Source organism: Caloenas nicobarica, chromosome Z, assembly GCF_036013445.1.
Source record: "Caloenas nicobarica isolate bCalNic1 chromosome Z, bCalNic1.hap1, whole genome shotgun sequence".
Lineage (NCBI taxonomy): Eukaryota > Metazoa > Chordata > Aves > Columbiformes > Columbidae > Caloenas > Caloenas nicobarica.
In genome coordinates this window covers 84,462,328-84,477,627 of record NC_088284.1, presented here as the reverse complement: position 1 = coordinate 84,477,627, position 15,300 = coordinate 84,462,328, and the positions used below count along the sequence as shown (strand labels likewise).

The following is a 15,300-nucleotide window of genomic DNA, read 5'->3' as shown; positions in this document are numbered from 1 at the left end:
AAAGGAGGAGGAAAGAATGAAAGAACGAGATGAGAAAGGAGAAGTAGAATGAGAATGAGAAGAAGGAGAAAGAGAAGAAGACGAGGAAGAATAAGAAGAATGAAAAGGAGAAGAGAAGGAAAGAGCGAGAAAGAAGGAGAAGAAGAAGTAGAATGAGAAGGAAGAGAAGGAGAAGAAGAAGAAAAATAAGAAGAAGGAGAAGAAGGGCGAACGAAGGAGAAAGAGAAGAAGGAGCAGCAGCCCCGCACCCCGGGCCTCCCTGTCCCCTCCCCCGGGTCGGGCGGAGCCACTTCCTCCTTCGCGTCCTTTCGCTTTCGCTCTCCGGGTGGGCGGCGGCAGCGCCGGGGCCTGCGGGGCGGGGGGCGGCCGGTACCGGCACATGGCAGCGCGGCGGGGGCCGGTGGGCCCGGCGAGGCCGGTGTCGCTGGTTTCGCTGGTGTCGCTGGTGTCGCTGCTGTCGCTGCTGTCGCTGGTGGCGGCGCGGGGGGAGCCCGGCGGCCCGTTCCCCTGGGACGCGGTGCGGCTGCCCCCGCACGTCGTGCCGCTGCGGTACCACCTGCTCCTCCACCCCAACCTGAGCACGCTGAGCTTCGCGGGCAGCGCCGACATCGAGCTGTCGGTCACCCGGCCGGCCGGCGCCATCGTCCTGCACGCCAAGGGGCTGCGGGTGGCGGCGGCGGCCCTGGCGGCCGGCGGGACCCTCCCTGGGCAGCCGCTGCGGGTGCTGGAGCAGCGGGCCCGGGAGCAGCTGGCGCTGCTGCCCGCGCAGCCCCTGCGCCCCGGGAACTACACCCTGAGCGTCCAGTACCGCGCCAACCTCTCCGACACCTTCCGCGGCTTCTACCGGAGCACCTACCGCACCCGGGACGGGGAGCTCAGGTGGAGTATTGTGTTATAAAGTCATCAGGCGGGGGTTTTCTGATGGTAAATTGGAGCTGGGACAGGCTGCCCAGGGCAGTGGTGGAGTCACCGACCCGGGAGGGGTTGAACAGGCGGAGATGAGGTTCTCAGGGACATGGGGTAGTGCCGGGGGTGGGGGAACGGTTGGACTTGATGATTTTGAGGGTCTTTTCCAACCAAAATGATTCTATGATTCTGTGAAATGCAGCCGTGTGGAGTAGCTGCTTCTGGAAAATGCTGCCACCTGCTTTCTGTTTTCTGTCTCCCAAACTACTCCAGTGGTCAGGCTCCTGCTGCAGTTTAGGCACCAACTCACAGCCGATGGTTTGTGTGTGTGGTGAGATGTCCTTCCAGGTAGCACTGGGGTTCCTGCCTCTGGCCTTACTGGGCCTGAGTCCACCAAAGCATCCACTGATTCATATAATCATGGAACGGTTTGTGCTGAAGGGCCCTCCCCAGCTCCCCCAGTGCCACCCCTGCCATGAGCAGGGACATCTTCACCAGCTCAGGTTGCTCAGAGCCCCGTCCAGCCTGGCCTGGGATGTCTCCAGGGATGGTTCATCCACCACCTCTCTGGCCAACCTGGGACAGGCTCTCACCACCCTCAGGGCCAACAATTTCTCCCTCATGTCCAGCCTGAATCTCCCTCCTTTAGTTTAAAACCATCGCTCTTGTCCTGTCACAACAGGCCCTGCTCAAAAATCTGTCCCCATCTTTCTTATCGGCCCGTTTTAAGCATTGAAAGGCCACACTAAGGTCTCCCCAGAGCTTCCGTTCTCCAGCTGACCACCCCAACTCTCTCAGCCTGTCCTCCCAGCAGAGCTGTTCCAGCCTCGGATCATTCCTGTGGCTCCTCTGGCCCCTCTCCAGCAGGTCCATGTGTGTCCTGTGCTGAGGTTCCCCTGGATCGTGGTGGAGCACAAGTCAAGGCAGCTGCGGAGCCTCATCCTCCACAGCGCTTTCCAGGGGAATTTGGTCAAGAAGCTTCCTTTGGCCACCTCAGTTGCCCACCACAGACTGAGAAATGTTAATCCTTCCTTGACATGCAGAAGTTTTTGGTAGTACCTTTAGTTATTTTGTAAATTTGAAATTACCGTTTTCACACATAAAGGGGTGAATGCTGTGCATGTGGAGGTGTGTGACCAAAACCCTTTTTTTCCCCCCCATTTAGAGTGCTTGCAGCAACACAGTTTGAGCCAACAGCGGCACGGATGGCCTTCCCGTGCTTCGATGAACCAGCCTTGAAAGCCACGTTTTCGGTTAGGATCAGGAGGGAACCGAAGCACCTCGCGCTGTCCAATATGCCCATTGTAGGTGAAACTTTTAACCATGTGCTCTTGGTTGATGGTCTTTGAAACAGAAAGCAAAAGGAGAACAGAACATCCAGACAGGTGCTGGACATCACCTCAGTTCTTTCATGAGAGTGTGGTGCTGTTGCTGGTAGTCTTGACACAAAGCTAAAAAGCAATTAAGATAATAATGTGGCGTGTGGGTTCCTGCTGCTCAGCAGAGGTGTGAGAATGAGCAGCACAACGTAGTCTCCATAGTCTCTGTTTTACTTAGGAAATGCTTTCCGTGTTGATCTTAGATTTTAGGATTCATGATTATATATATATATATGAATAAACACATGATTCATGTGTATTAATTGTCAGATAAGCAGGACCTTCTCTGTGAAAAAGTACTTTACACTTCAAAAAAACATGAGTGAAAGTGCCATACGTGTAATATCTACAAATACTGTTTGTGATTACAAATACCAAGCATATATAGGGTTAGCTGTGTTTTGTACTTTGATTTTACTTTGGGTGTAAGAGATTCTTCATAATTTCTTCTGTACTGTTAGTTGCTGGTTCGCAAGGAAAATAACCCTTCTAAATGATGGGACGGCACCCCAACGACTCCTCCCACGAGTACTTTTCAGAAATGAAACATTTTGAAAGTTGATGTAAAAAATCAGTTCTTTAGTAGATAAATGCATAAAATAATGATTAAGGAGTGGGTGCTAAACACGTTCCAGCTCTGAATTAGCTAGCTAAGGCTCTCTGTAACCAGGAGTGGAGAAGTGATGCCTCCAACACACAACTTGTTTTATGCTGAACTAGATAATTGCGGTAACTAAGCCATGATTTGGGGGAGTTCACTTCTCTTGTGTAACAATGGCTGCTGGGATTTATACAGCTGCTAATCAGATGAAATTGTGTGAGATTAATTGGATCTTTTTAAACTGAGAAGAAACAACAGTTGTTGGTCCTCGCAGGTCGTGCTGGTAATCTATGCTTGTTTTTTAGGTGAAGTCTGTGAATTTAACTCCCTGGCTTGTTGAAGACCATTTTGATACGACTGTCAAGATGAGTACGTACCTTGTGGCCTTCATCGTTTCGGATTTTAAATCCATCAGCAAAATGACCAGTCATGGAGTTAAGGTAGCACCGTCTCATCTTCTCAGAGCTTTTTAGTATTTAACTCTGTGTGAACACATAATGATTTACTTTTCAGTTAAACCGTTGGATTTATATGTCTCGGCATTTTACAGGAAGGAAAGGAGAGAAAGAAATTTGTTTTGTAATTGGATGATTAGTTTGCATTCTGACCTCTATTAGTTTCAAAAGTTTTTTGGTAACGGGCTTGCATATAATATAATGTAACGTAACGTAACATAATGTAACGTAACGTAACATACTGGTAACATAGTTTGTTTCATGTAATTAAGGCAAATGAAATACAGTTTTAATTAAGAATCAACACTAAAATAAACCCGTTATCAGTCGAACAATTCTGACATGGTAGGGGTGGAAACTGTAGTTGTTTTTTTGGGGGCATTGTGGTTCTGGTGGGTAAGTTTTAAAACTTGCATTCCTGATTCCAGTAGCATTTTCTGCAAATGTTTTAATAACTGCTCTATGAGGAGTGTTAAGCATGTGCTCTAGTGTCCCTTTTATATGGCCATTGAAGCACCTGTGGTGCAGAACAGCCCGTGCTGGTTTTGGTGCTGGCTGAAGCGCCACCGCGTGTCTGCCGCAGGTTTCTGTGTACACGGCGCCCGACAAGATCCACCAGGCTGACTACGCCTTGGATGCTGCAGTGAAACTTCTAGACTTCTACGAGGATTACTTCAGCATTCCGTATCCTCTACCCAAACAAGGTAAGCGTTAAATAATAGAATCCATTCAAGAACCTTATTAAGCGCAGAGAGTAAAATCATTTGCACAAAGTCAGTGATTTAGGGTATTGAGACAGGGCCAAGTTAGGCGCATAGGCTTTTAAACTGGCTGCTTCAGAGAGCTGAAAGACGTTTTGAGAAGGTCCGCTGGGAAGTGAAACTCTCTGTCTTCTGCACAGAGCTTTTTTTAAGTATGTTTTTGCAAATATATTTAAGGGAGCCTTTGGAAGTGTGTGTGACATGTGTCCCTGTGCAGTCAGGAGGTGGGATGAGTGAACGAGTTCTTTATTGAATAAAATGATACTAGTACTGTGGTGGGGTTTTGTTTGTTTGTTTTTGGTTTTGTGTTGTTTGTTTGTTTGTTTGTTTCCTTTTCTAGATTTAGCAGCTATTCCCGATTTTCAGTCTGGCGCTATGGAAAACTGGGGACTGACGACATACCGAGAATCCGCATTGTTGTACGACCCCGAAAAGTCCTCGGCATCTTCTAAACTGTGGATTACTATGATCATAGCCCACGAGCTGGCTCATCAGGTGAGACATGGGGAAGAACAAGAGATTAGAATGGGACTGCGGAGGGGTCGGGGTTGATGGATCCTCTGTGGGTACAGGGATTTTGGGGCTATAAGAAGAAAATAGCAGCTTTGGTGTGAACGTGCTTATCAGGGCTGTAAACAAAAATGTGCTCAGCTCAGCAGCTCCAGTGCTGCGGGGACTTTGCACCACTGTCAGCCCGTGAAATTAATTGCAGGGGAAAGTAGAACTCTGGGAAGGTGAGCTGCTTCATAGGTGGCTCTCCGACCACACGTGGCTTCTTTACAAATTTTAATGGAATATGAGTGGAAGCCTCTTTTTTAGTGAATTACCATTAAAATGAGAAATGAAATGGGGAGAGACCCAAGCAAGCTGTATCTCTAAAAAGGTTCCTTAGAGGACAATAACATGCTATAAATGTGGTTTCATACAGCTCAGTAGCAGCTTTTGTGATAAATTGTGTATTTCATTTCAGAAGCTCTTTTTTTCTTTTTTTTTTTTCTTCTTTTTCCCAGTGGTTTGGCAACCTTGTTACCATGGAGTGGTGGAATGATCTGTGGTTAAACGAAGGGTTTGCGAAGTTTATGGAATTTGTGTCAGTCAGTGTTACCCATCCAGAGCTGAGAGTTGTAAGCAGCTGCTACTGTACTTTTATTTTATAACTGTCTTCTAATTCCACTAATTAGTAAGGTTAAAGATCAAGCAAATTTGTGCTGTGAAACACTTTTAAATTTCTCTTTGAGGTGATATCTGAAGGGTAGGAATGTTGATTTAACTATATGTACATATTTTCAGGAACTTACGATGGAAGTTAATGATTGCAGTGAAAGCGTATTCTTTTTTTTAAAGACATTTAGACTTCAAAAAATTTAAAGAAATTATTTTATCTTATTTCATCAAATAGGGTTGGACTTGAAAACACTAAAATCCTTCTACTAGCTTTAGCAGAAGTCTGATATATAAGATTTATTCCAAAGTGAGACGAACGTTGCATCTGGGCAGAATTTTGCCATAGCACTACAGTGGCATGATAGTAGGGAAGTTCACCATATTTTTCTTTTTAATTTGTTTTCTGATTACTGACCACTCTGTCATCAGACTGTGGGAATGTGCAGGTATCTTTTTGGACTTATTTTTTATAAGTCTCACTAGGTTGAGTATTTAAGTTAGTTCAGAACACTAGAACTCACTTGGCTGTCTGTATTATTGTCGTGTCTTTTTTTATGCTCCGGACTAAGAAGAAATATACGTTTTGCTTTCTTTGTATAATTTAAAGATCATGTGGAAAAGTCTGAAAAGTGAATGAATAGGGATTCAGTGGTCACTGTGCAAAGTTGAGTAGTGATATTTGGTCTTGCCTCCTATTAGGAAGACCATTTCTTGAGAAGATGTTTTGATGCCATGGAAGTGGATGCATTAGATTCATCACATCCCATATCTACTCCTGTGGAAGATCCTGCTCAAATTTTAGAAATGTTTGATGATGTTTCTTATGAGAAGGTAAAATACATAAGTGCTATTGATTTCACTGTTGTACTCCTTGCACTATGCAGTTGTATTTTACTGATTTCATCCCCACATGTAAGACGTCCCTGACACGTGGTGTTAATTGTTTTGTGACTTGAGTAGCTCCTTGTCCAAAACACCTGGGTGGATTCAAACAGCAGTTGCCTTTTCCATTTCTAAAATGAGGAAGCCTTTACTACTTGTCTGTTCTGTGTCAATTTAGTCTTAAACCTTTTTTTTAAGGTTCTTAAACAAGGAGCATTTTTCACTGGAGCATTATATGGTGCTGGCTTGTATAGTAATTAAAAAAAAAATAAGTTGATCAGTAATATTTTTAAGAGTAATGATCACAAAAAACCAGAATACTGGTTCAATATATGTAAAACCAGATTATTTTTTAATCAGAGAGCCATAAAAAGTGAACTGTTGTATAGATTAGTGGCATGAAATTTTTCTCAAGCAATTATCTTGCCAGATAAGGAGATGTTTTGGAAACACTTTTTTGCTCTTTTTTTCAGGGATCTTGTATATTAAATATGCTGAGGGACTACCTGACTGCTGATGTGTTTAAAGCTGGACTTGTGCAGTACCTGCAGAAATACAGCTACAAGAATACGAAAAATGAAGATTTGTGGAACAGCATGATGAATGCAAGTATTCCTTATTATGTGTTTTTTTCAAATTTCGTAACTTCTCATGAATAGCGTGTCTATTACTGGAGACTGTGACCAGTCCTTCTGCTTATGACATCAAAGAGAGATGACCAAAACATTTTTTTCCCTTTCAGATTTGCCCTACAGTGGGCACTGACAAAAATGAACTTGAAGGTGATGGTTTTTGCAGAAGCCAACAGTCATTGTCAGCTGCAGTAAGCATCTAGTTTTTCACGCATCAGTATTTGGGGGTTTGACGGGTGTCTGTGCCCTCTCATGTTACTATTCTGTGCTGTGGCATTGATATGTGCACATTCCAAAAGCCTCATTTGCCACTTGAGTGTAGTTCTAGGGAGAGTGTAAGTTTCTTCAGTTCCATTAGAAATCTGTTTTCTCTGAGACTGGACAGAAATCCTGCTCCCATGCCCAGGGCTGACTGAAAACCAGCAGTACTTCAGGAGATCACAGAATCATATAATCACGGAATGGTTTGGGTTGAAGGGACCTTCACAGCTCATCCTCGGAGGTTCTAAAAGACTTTTGTTCCTCTTATCACAAGCACAGGACAGAAAATAAGAGTCAGCAGGATGGATTGAGGCAGCAGGAGGTGGCAGTGGCTTTGGTCACAGAATCACAGGATGGTTTGTGTTGAAGGGCCCTTCCCAGCTCCCCAGTGCCACCCCTGCCATGAGCAGGGACATCTTCACCAGCTCAGGTTGCTCAGAGCCCCGTCCAGCCTGGCCTGGGATGTCTCCAGGGATGGTTCATCCACCACCTCTCTGGCCAACCTGGGACAGGCTCTCACCACCCTCAGGGCCAACAATTTCTCCCTCATGTCCAGCCTGAATCTCCGTCCTTTAGTTTAAAACCATCACCCCTTGTCCTGTCACAACAGGCCCTGCTCAAAAGTCTGTCCCCATCTTTCTCATGGGCCCCTTTTAAGCACTGAAAGGCCGCACTAAGGTCTCCCCGGAGCTTCTCTTCTCCAGCTGAACACTCACAACTTTACAGCAGCTTGTACAGAGCTCTTACACACCCTTTTCGATTTCACTGTCAGTGTGCTCCCACCTTCCTCCTCTTCTTATGTGTCTTCTCCCCTCCCTACCAACCAGCACTGGACGAAAGGAGAGGCTCTGGATGTGAGGGCGATGATGGACACCTGGACGCTGCAGAAGGGCTTTCCCCTGGTGACCGTCACGGTGAGAGGGAGAAACGTCCACCTGCAGCAGGAGCGCTACGTGAAGGGAGACGATTCTCCGTCCTCCACAGGGTGAGAACAATGGGAAATCTCACACAAACTGAAATGCCCCTGTGGCAAACAGCGATGGACAATGGGAGATATTACTGCTGTTTGTTAAGCTCCCTGGGCCATTTGGCTGTGAGTCTTTCCCCCTGTAGCTCAGGATTGGTAGGACTCGTGGGTGTCGTGGGACATTCCATGCCTGGCCGGGCTGCCAGCAGTGGTGGAGTCCGGGTGAACTGGGTAAACTGGGTGACTGGGTGTCTCTGTGTCTGTGTGTCTTGGGTGTCCGGGTGAACTCGGTGTCTGGGTCAGTGGGTAAAATGGGTGTCCAGGTGTCTGTGTGTCTGGGTGACAGGGTGTCTGGGTGACTGCGTGTCAGGGTGTCCAGGTGACTGGGTGAGCTGGGTGATTGAGTGACTGAGTGAACTGGGTGTCTGAGTGAGGGTGTGACTGGGTGACTGGGTGTTGGGGTGACTGGGTGTTGGGGTGACGGGGTGGTGGGGTGTCTGGGTGAACTGGGTGATCCGGTGCTGCAGACCTGGTGGTAGCACCAGGCTGTGAAGGTCACATTGTCGTGGCTGCAGTGCCCGTGGCCCCAGGGGACGCTGATGGGAGCAGCTGGGTGGATCCGGCTCTGGCTACAGCCAGAGCTGTGAGTGCAGCGCGTTCTGGTGTTGTGAGGTGACAGAGATCACTCAGCGGTTGGACTGGGACAAGCTGGAGAAGCTTTCACAAAGTTCTCTCATTAATCAAACCACTTCTGTTTTGCAATAGATACTTGTGGCACATTCCACTAACCTACGTTACCAGTAAATCCAACACGGTCCAGAGATTTTTGATGACAACTAAAGCAGGTAATTTCTTTGGCTAACTAGGTGACTAATTTATGTAAAGTTTGTTTGCAAGCCTTTTAGTTTTGCAGGGGTTTTTTTTTTAGGATGGGGAGTTGGAGGTACTAGTATCAGAGAAACAAATTTTTGTCAGCTCATTAATATCACTGTAACCATCTCTTAAATATATGCATAAACCATGTTGCTGTGTTCTTTAAATCACTGAAATGAGAGTAACAGTATTATTTGGTATAGTATTAAGATGTGTTTGAATCACTAAGAAAAACGTGAGTTATGTTTTTGTTTCCAGATGTCATTATCCTTCCGGAAGAGGTAGAGTGGGTTAAATTCAATGTGGACATGAACGGGTATTACATTGTGCACTATGAAGATGACGGATGGGATCGTCTCATTAACCTTTTGAAAGAGAACCATACAGTGATTAGCAGCAATGACAGAGCAAGTCTCATTAACAACGTATTCCAGCTTGTGAGGTATGCCCTTCTGTCCAAGTCTGAAAAAAATACAAACTGTATATTTACGAGGATGTACCACTGAGGAGGTGTTGGTAATGTATATAGTATTCGTTAAATGTATTAAATAGACAGAGTGTATTCTCTTCTTGCTCATGGCAGTGTAAACCTGGGATTTATCTTGATTGCAGTGGATTTATCTAAGCCTATTTAGTGAAGTGTGTCGTGTCCCATACACACATGCTAACGGAATGTGTTGATGTGAAGTGATGGACTAAGGTAACATTTTTGCACCTGGAAAGATGCCAGTGCCATTTGTCAGTTAGAAACAAGGCTATGACAGCCATGAAAATATGACGTGATTATGACAGTGATTGGTTGTGGTGCTGTGGGTGCGTTGGAAGAGGCTGTGACTTACAGTGCTCTGCAAACACTTGTGTGCAGCCTGGTGCAGAGAGCTGAAGCACCGGCAGCCGTGACTGCTGGTCTGAGTGGTGTCCCAAAATAGGGTTTTTTGCCCGCTGTGCACACTAGTGAGCCAAGTTTAGCACACAGAAATGAGGTATTGTTTATTACAGAGTTGTGCAAGTCTAGATGCTGGAATAAAGCCATCATGACAGCAAGAAGAGTAACAGCCATTACATACAAAATCTTATCCCTACGAAGGGCAGCCCTTAGGAGCCCAGTTGGTTACACATTTGCATATTGCATTACATAATCCACACAACCAATCCAAGCAACGTTCAGCTAAAGGACGCTTTATCCAACAGTCCTGAGATGTGTTAAAGTAAGACCCCACTAATTGTGCGGCCTCAAAATGTCTAAAGCTGCAAGGCTGGTACTGTGTAGTTGTGGTCAGGTGTTTTGCAAGTCACACTGATCTTTGTTATATGAGCAGATCGACCTAAAACTGAAAGGATTTACGTATCTTTAGGTTAGCAGTTGCAGACAGGATTCATTCATGTAAGTGATGACAGCGTGAGTGCATGGCATTCGAGAACGAGGGGGCTGGGGAGAGCTTGAAGCCAATTAAATCAGATGAACTTGAGGTGGCAGTTCACAAGGCCATGTCAGCAGCGCTAGTTGAGATTTTTGTTTGGAAAGCAGAAGGAAGGTCTTTCTAGTTTGGAAAGAGGAGAGTGAAGAAAGATTGCTCAGTGCGTTGAAGGAGCTTAGGATGGAAAAGACAATGGAACCGTTAGAGATGCAAACTGGGTTAAGCAGGGTCCATTTGTGATGGGTCACAAGGGCGTGTATTTTGAGACAGCTGAATAAGGAGAAAATGAGAACGGGTGCAGGGAGCTGATGTGGAAAGGAAGCAGAAAAAAGGTTTGACACCAGGATGAAGGAATGAAGAAGGAGAGTAAGAAAGAATGTCTTGCATTTTCTCTTTTTGCTCCTGGAGTAAAGCACTGAGATGTTCCTGGAAGAGGTAGGAGCCAGTTTTCAAAGTCAGGTAAAGAGACAGCTGGGGTTGCAGCTCTGAGGTTTGCTGCAGGATAAATCTCTACATGTCGAGGCAGAAAAGTGCTACCAGGGAAATTATCTCAGTCCTTGTATTCCTTCTGTACGTGTGGTTTGTAGAGCAAAATAAAAAGTAGGGACAGCACGATAGAGCACTGCGTGGGGAAACCTCGGCATGTGAGAGATGGGGGAAGGGCGGATCTTTCTCGGTTGTTCTCCTACAGCCCATGTCTTAGTTCCAAGATTAGATATTAGGTTTCATAGCTGCTCAGCCACATTTCGCTTCAAAAAGCAAAGTTAAAAGGGATTTGGAGCTACCTTTAAGGCTTTCCTATTTGTATAGATTTCTGAAAAACGTTTGGCTTGGATTGTGCTTGGAAGTTTGCCTTTTAAGTTTAACCATAACGCGTTTTATCCCCTTTCTTCTACTTCCTTAGAATAAAAAAATTGTCAATTTCCAAAGCTTTTGATTTAACTTTATACCTGAAACACGAGAGACAAATCATGCCCGTGCTCCAAGGCCTGAGCGAGCTGATCCCTGTGTACAGGCTGATGGAGAGGAGGGGTGCAGATGGTACAGAAAAACACCTAAAGGTAACGTTTTAAACATCTGGAACTTTCTAACTCTGCCCGTATGCCATAAAACACACTTCAACCTATCTCTTTGTTGTCCCCCGATTTTAGGAGTACATAGTCAACCTGTTTAAAGAGCTGATTGACGGTCAGTCGTGGAGCGACGAGGGGTCGGTGTCGGCGCGGCTGCTGAGGAGCTCACTGCTGCTGTTCGCCTGCGTGCACCAGTACCCGCCCTGCGTGCACAGAGCCACCCAGTATTTCACAGAATGGCAGAAATCCGATGGAACCCTCAGGTTTGTCCTGTGACAGCTTCTGTTTTCTCTGATACTCCGTTTAATTACACTAGAGTTAATTTATGAGAAGAGTTAAACTTCAGTCCTTTCCGCGCTCTGAAGTTGAGCCTTTGTAATTTTTGTGTCTTGCGCTTTACCTTCCTGGCGCCTCCAGAGCTCGAGGCATAACACGTGCCCAGACTGGCACACACATGGTGCTCCACAGCTGGGGTTGTAAAGACGTCCTGAAAAGGGAAAATAACATGTGTTCCCTCATTTATATGTCTGAAGATTGACCTGTGCCTGCTGTAAAAATAGGTAACTACTGTTCTTGAACTTCACCTGATTTTTGTTTCTTGTCATGACGTAAGAACTCCCTGAAACATCCTCCAAAATGTGTCTTGAGAGGTTGTTCTGGGCAGGTCAAAGAAGAACATACTGGTATCTGTCTGGGCGTAGCCACGAAAAGAATATACAAAAATAAAGAATAAAGAAAGGAATGGTGAGTCTAGAATTCCTGGAAGTCATTTCCAAGGCAGGAACAGGACTGAGATGCAGCCAGAGATATGTAACTGTTTCCCAGCCACAGGGATCACTTTCCAACACCCCTGAGGGACAGGTATTTTTTAATAAATTGTCTACTATGGCCGTTGATGTGCGACAGTGGCATTGTTGTGTTTCCCTGCGTTTTCCTAAATATGACATGGAGAGTAACTCGGTGTTTAACTCGTCGCAGGCTGCCGGCAGATGTGAAGACGGCGGTGTATGCCGTGGGGGCACAGACGCACCATGGCTGGGATTTCCTGCTCAGCAAATACCGGCTGCACTCCTTCCACTTGGAGAAAAACAACATTGAGTTTGCACTAAGCCTCAGCAAAAGCGAGGACAAACTGCAGTGGTAAGTAGGTACGCAGGAACAGAAACGTGTCTGGGGAAAATTTGTGAACATTGAAACAGAAAATAGAATTATTCAGAGCCTTGTTTCACAGGTTTTGAATTTAATGGTATATAAAATGCTTTATAGAGTTATTATGGCCAGAGGAAGCAGCTGCACCTTTTAATTTCTTTGTTTCGGTGCCGGGGGTCGGTGCGCTCAGAATTTGCAGTAGCAAATTAGAATAAAATACAATAAAACAGCTATTCGGATACCTTATCTTTGCTTGACAGACACTTCTTTATTCACCCCTGTAGTTACTCTGATTACAGGTACATATACTGTATGTTTCTTGTAAAAATTTGAGGTTTCTTGCTGTTAAGGGAGCTGAGCAGCACTGAGGTTTTCAGGGGCTGCCAAGTAACTGTGACCATGAAAGTGGCAGAAATGGGAAGGGTGGACGTGGCTGAGTGGTGTGTTGTGAAAAGCTGGAAGTGACCCGGCAGAAATGACGTCAGGACACCAGAAACGTGAACTCTCAACTGTAGTACCAAATACTAAGGGCACAGTGAGGCGCTGGCTTTGTCTGTGGGTCTAAACTTCAATTTCTATTGATTCCAGGTTAATGGATCAAGGTCTGCGTGGTGACATCATAAGAACTCAGGATCTTCCACATATTATTGTATATGTTGCCAAAAACCCATCTGGCTATCATCTAGCTTGGGAGTTTTTAAAAGAAAATTGGGAGAAAATTGTAGAAAAGTAAGGAACATAAGTTGTTTTACTGCTCTCTCTACCCAATTTTACTTTAAAACTCTCCTTTCTATAAAACCAGACACTTTCTGAGTGTGGGTGATTCCTTTTGCCAGATTTGAACTCGGTTCGAATTCTGTAGCAGTAATTGTCACTGGGGTGACGAGTCGATACTCGACAAGGTCACATCTTGCACAGGTAAGACATTCAGATTCTGGTTTAAAAGAATAGTTGTAGCATAAATTAAATGAAAATTTGGAATAAATCTTAGCATGGTAAAAGCATGACGAGTTGTGAAGCATTAGGGTTATATCCTGCCTTTTTCTTGAAAAAGGTTATGGTGGTGATGAGTTGGGTTATCCAGGAAGAGCACGAAGAGCACAGTCCTTGAGCAGCGGGCCCGGCTCAGAGTGCGGATGTTTGGCTGCCAAAGCGTTCGTGGTTCAACTGCCACTATTAATATTTTCTACCAAGTGTGGAAAACAGTGAGAAAAAAAGAGAAGTGTTTTTACTGAGCAGACAGAAGAAAAATGCTGAAGGGCAGGGAGAAATACACCACTGTTCTACATCTCCTATTCTGGGGAGATCTCCTATTCTCCATGCTCCTGGATGTCAGATGTGATAATCATTTTATCTATGTATTCCACAATCTCTGTCGATGGTAAAAACCCCAGACTGGTCGATGTGCAGATCTAATGACATCTTTTCAGAAGCCGCTCCTTTTGTTGCCCATTTAAAATTTTCAGCTTTAGGGCAAAGCACAGCCAGAAGTAATGCAACTATGTTAAGTATAAAATGAAAGACCACAGAATATAGTTCTCGATCTTCATTTTAAATGAGTGCGCTCTCACAGTGCAGGGACCGCGGGAACGTGTCTTTGTCCCACCAGACATGCAGCTGCATCTCCCTTGGGGACTGTGGGACTCACACGAGTCTCTGAGCACAAAGTCAGCGTGAGGCTGAGAGAATGTCCATCAACTCCCTTCCTTGTGACGTGCTTATATTTTTCTTGTTCTTTGCGCACTTTATATCAAAGTCATCAAATTATCAGAAAATGACGTATTTAATTTGTACAATATGTATGGTCACCGTATCTTTTGAAAGTATCTGCCATTAACACCAACTCATGTCTGAGGTTGTATGAAGTTTCCACCCCGTTCTTGGGGTGTGGGGGTGGGTTTGAGAATCACGAACGTCCTCCTGGGCTTCTGTGCACCTAAGAGACATTGCTGCCTCTTCATCAACTGTTTTTTCACTTTTTTTTTTGTCAACAGGTGAAAGAATTCTTTGGTTCTCTGGAGGAAAAAAGCGCACAGCTTCGCTGCGTGCAGCAAGCGATTGAGACCATTGAAGACAACATAGAATGGATGGATAGAAATTTTGAGAAAGTCAAAGAATGGCTGCAAAACCACCATCTGTAAATTAGGGCACCTCGCTTATATTTGTGGGAAATAACTGAAAAGCACTGAAAAGCTGTGAAAGCTCAGGGCTGGAGGGACAGCTGGGTTGTATGAATTAGTTTATTTGTACGGAGCTGTACGTCAGTCTGCTGCTCGTGGTTGTGTTTTGCAGGGAACACGTCGACACCTTTCACCGATCTCTTTCACCAGGGAACATTTTTTAAGAGAAAAGGGACGTTGTTCAGCGAGCTGACGCGGTGCGGACACTGGCTACTAGAAATCTAAAATAATTTTCTTCTGCGAGACAACCCGGAGAAACTTTGCACCAGCAAACGCCGACACCTCTGGTCTCGTTCCTGCAAAGCTGCAGCTCCATCTGACAGTGGAGCTCAGAGCTCTTATGCCGCCTTTGCCTCTTTTATCCCTGTGGTTCATCTTTCCAGGACAATCATCTTTACAAACATGCAGCTCAGATCATCACATAATTAAAAAAAACCCCAGATATCCACTGTGATTAAAATGGCATCTGTCGTGAACAATCCCGATGACTGTGGGGTTTTATTCCCGAGGCGGTCGCGGTGTCCCCGGTGTCCCCAACATCTGTCCCCAAACGTCACCATGTCCCCAGGCTCTGCCCGGCCCCTCGTCCTGCTGCTGTC

At 45.4% G+C, this 15,300-nt stretch overlaps 1 protein-coding gene across 2 annotated transcripts; it reads left to right on the top strand.

The window, feature by feature from the left end:
• The first annotated feature begins 368 nt into the window (after positions 1–368).
• ERAP1 (endoplasmic reticulum aminopeptidase 1) lies at positions 369–15,180 on the top strand. Of its 2 annotated transcripts, none has more exons than XM_065656696.1 (18): positions 369–879; positions 2,072–2,210; positions 3,192–3,326; positions 3,925–4,045; positions 4,443–4,597; positions 5,113–5,226; positions 5,966–6,097; positions 6,622–6,753; positions 6,891–6,971; positions 7,869–8,026; positions 8,774–8,853; positions 9,140–9,323; positions 11,204–11,360; positions 11,451–11,635; positions 12,351–12,512; positions 13,110–13,250; positions 13,358–13,439; positions 14,516–15,180. In XM_065656696.1, the coding sequence occupies exons 1-18, from the start codon at positions 380–382 to the stop codon at positions 14,660–14,662; spliced, it is 2,805 nt and encodes a 934-aa protein (XP_065512768.1). In that variant the 5' UTR covers positions 369–379; the 3' UTR covers positions 14,663–15,180. The 2 variants fall into 2 exon arrangements, with proteins under 2 accessions (XP_065512768.1, XP_065512767.1); XM_065656695.1 differs by having other exon boundaries at positions 8,771–8,853.
• Positions 15,181–15,300: the final 120 nt, after the last annotated feature.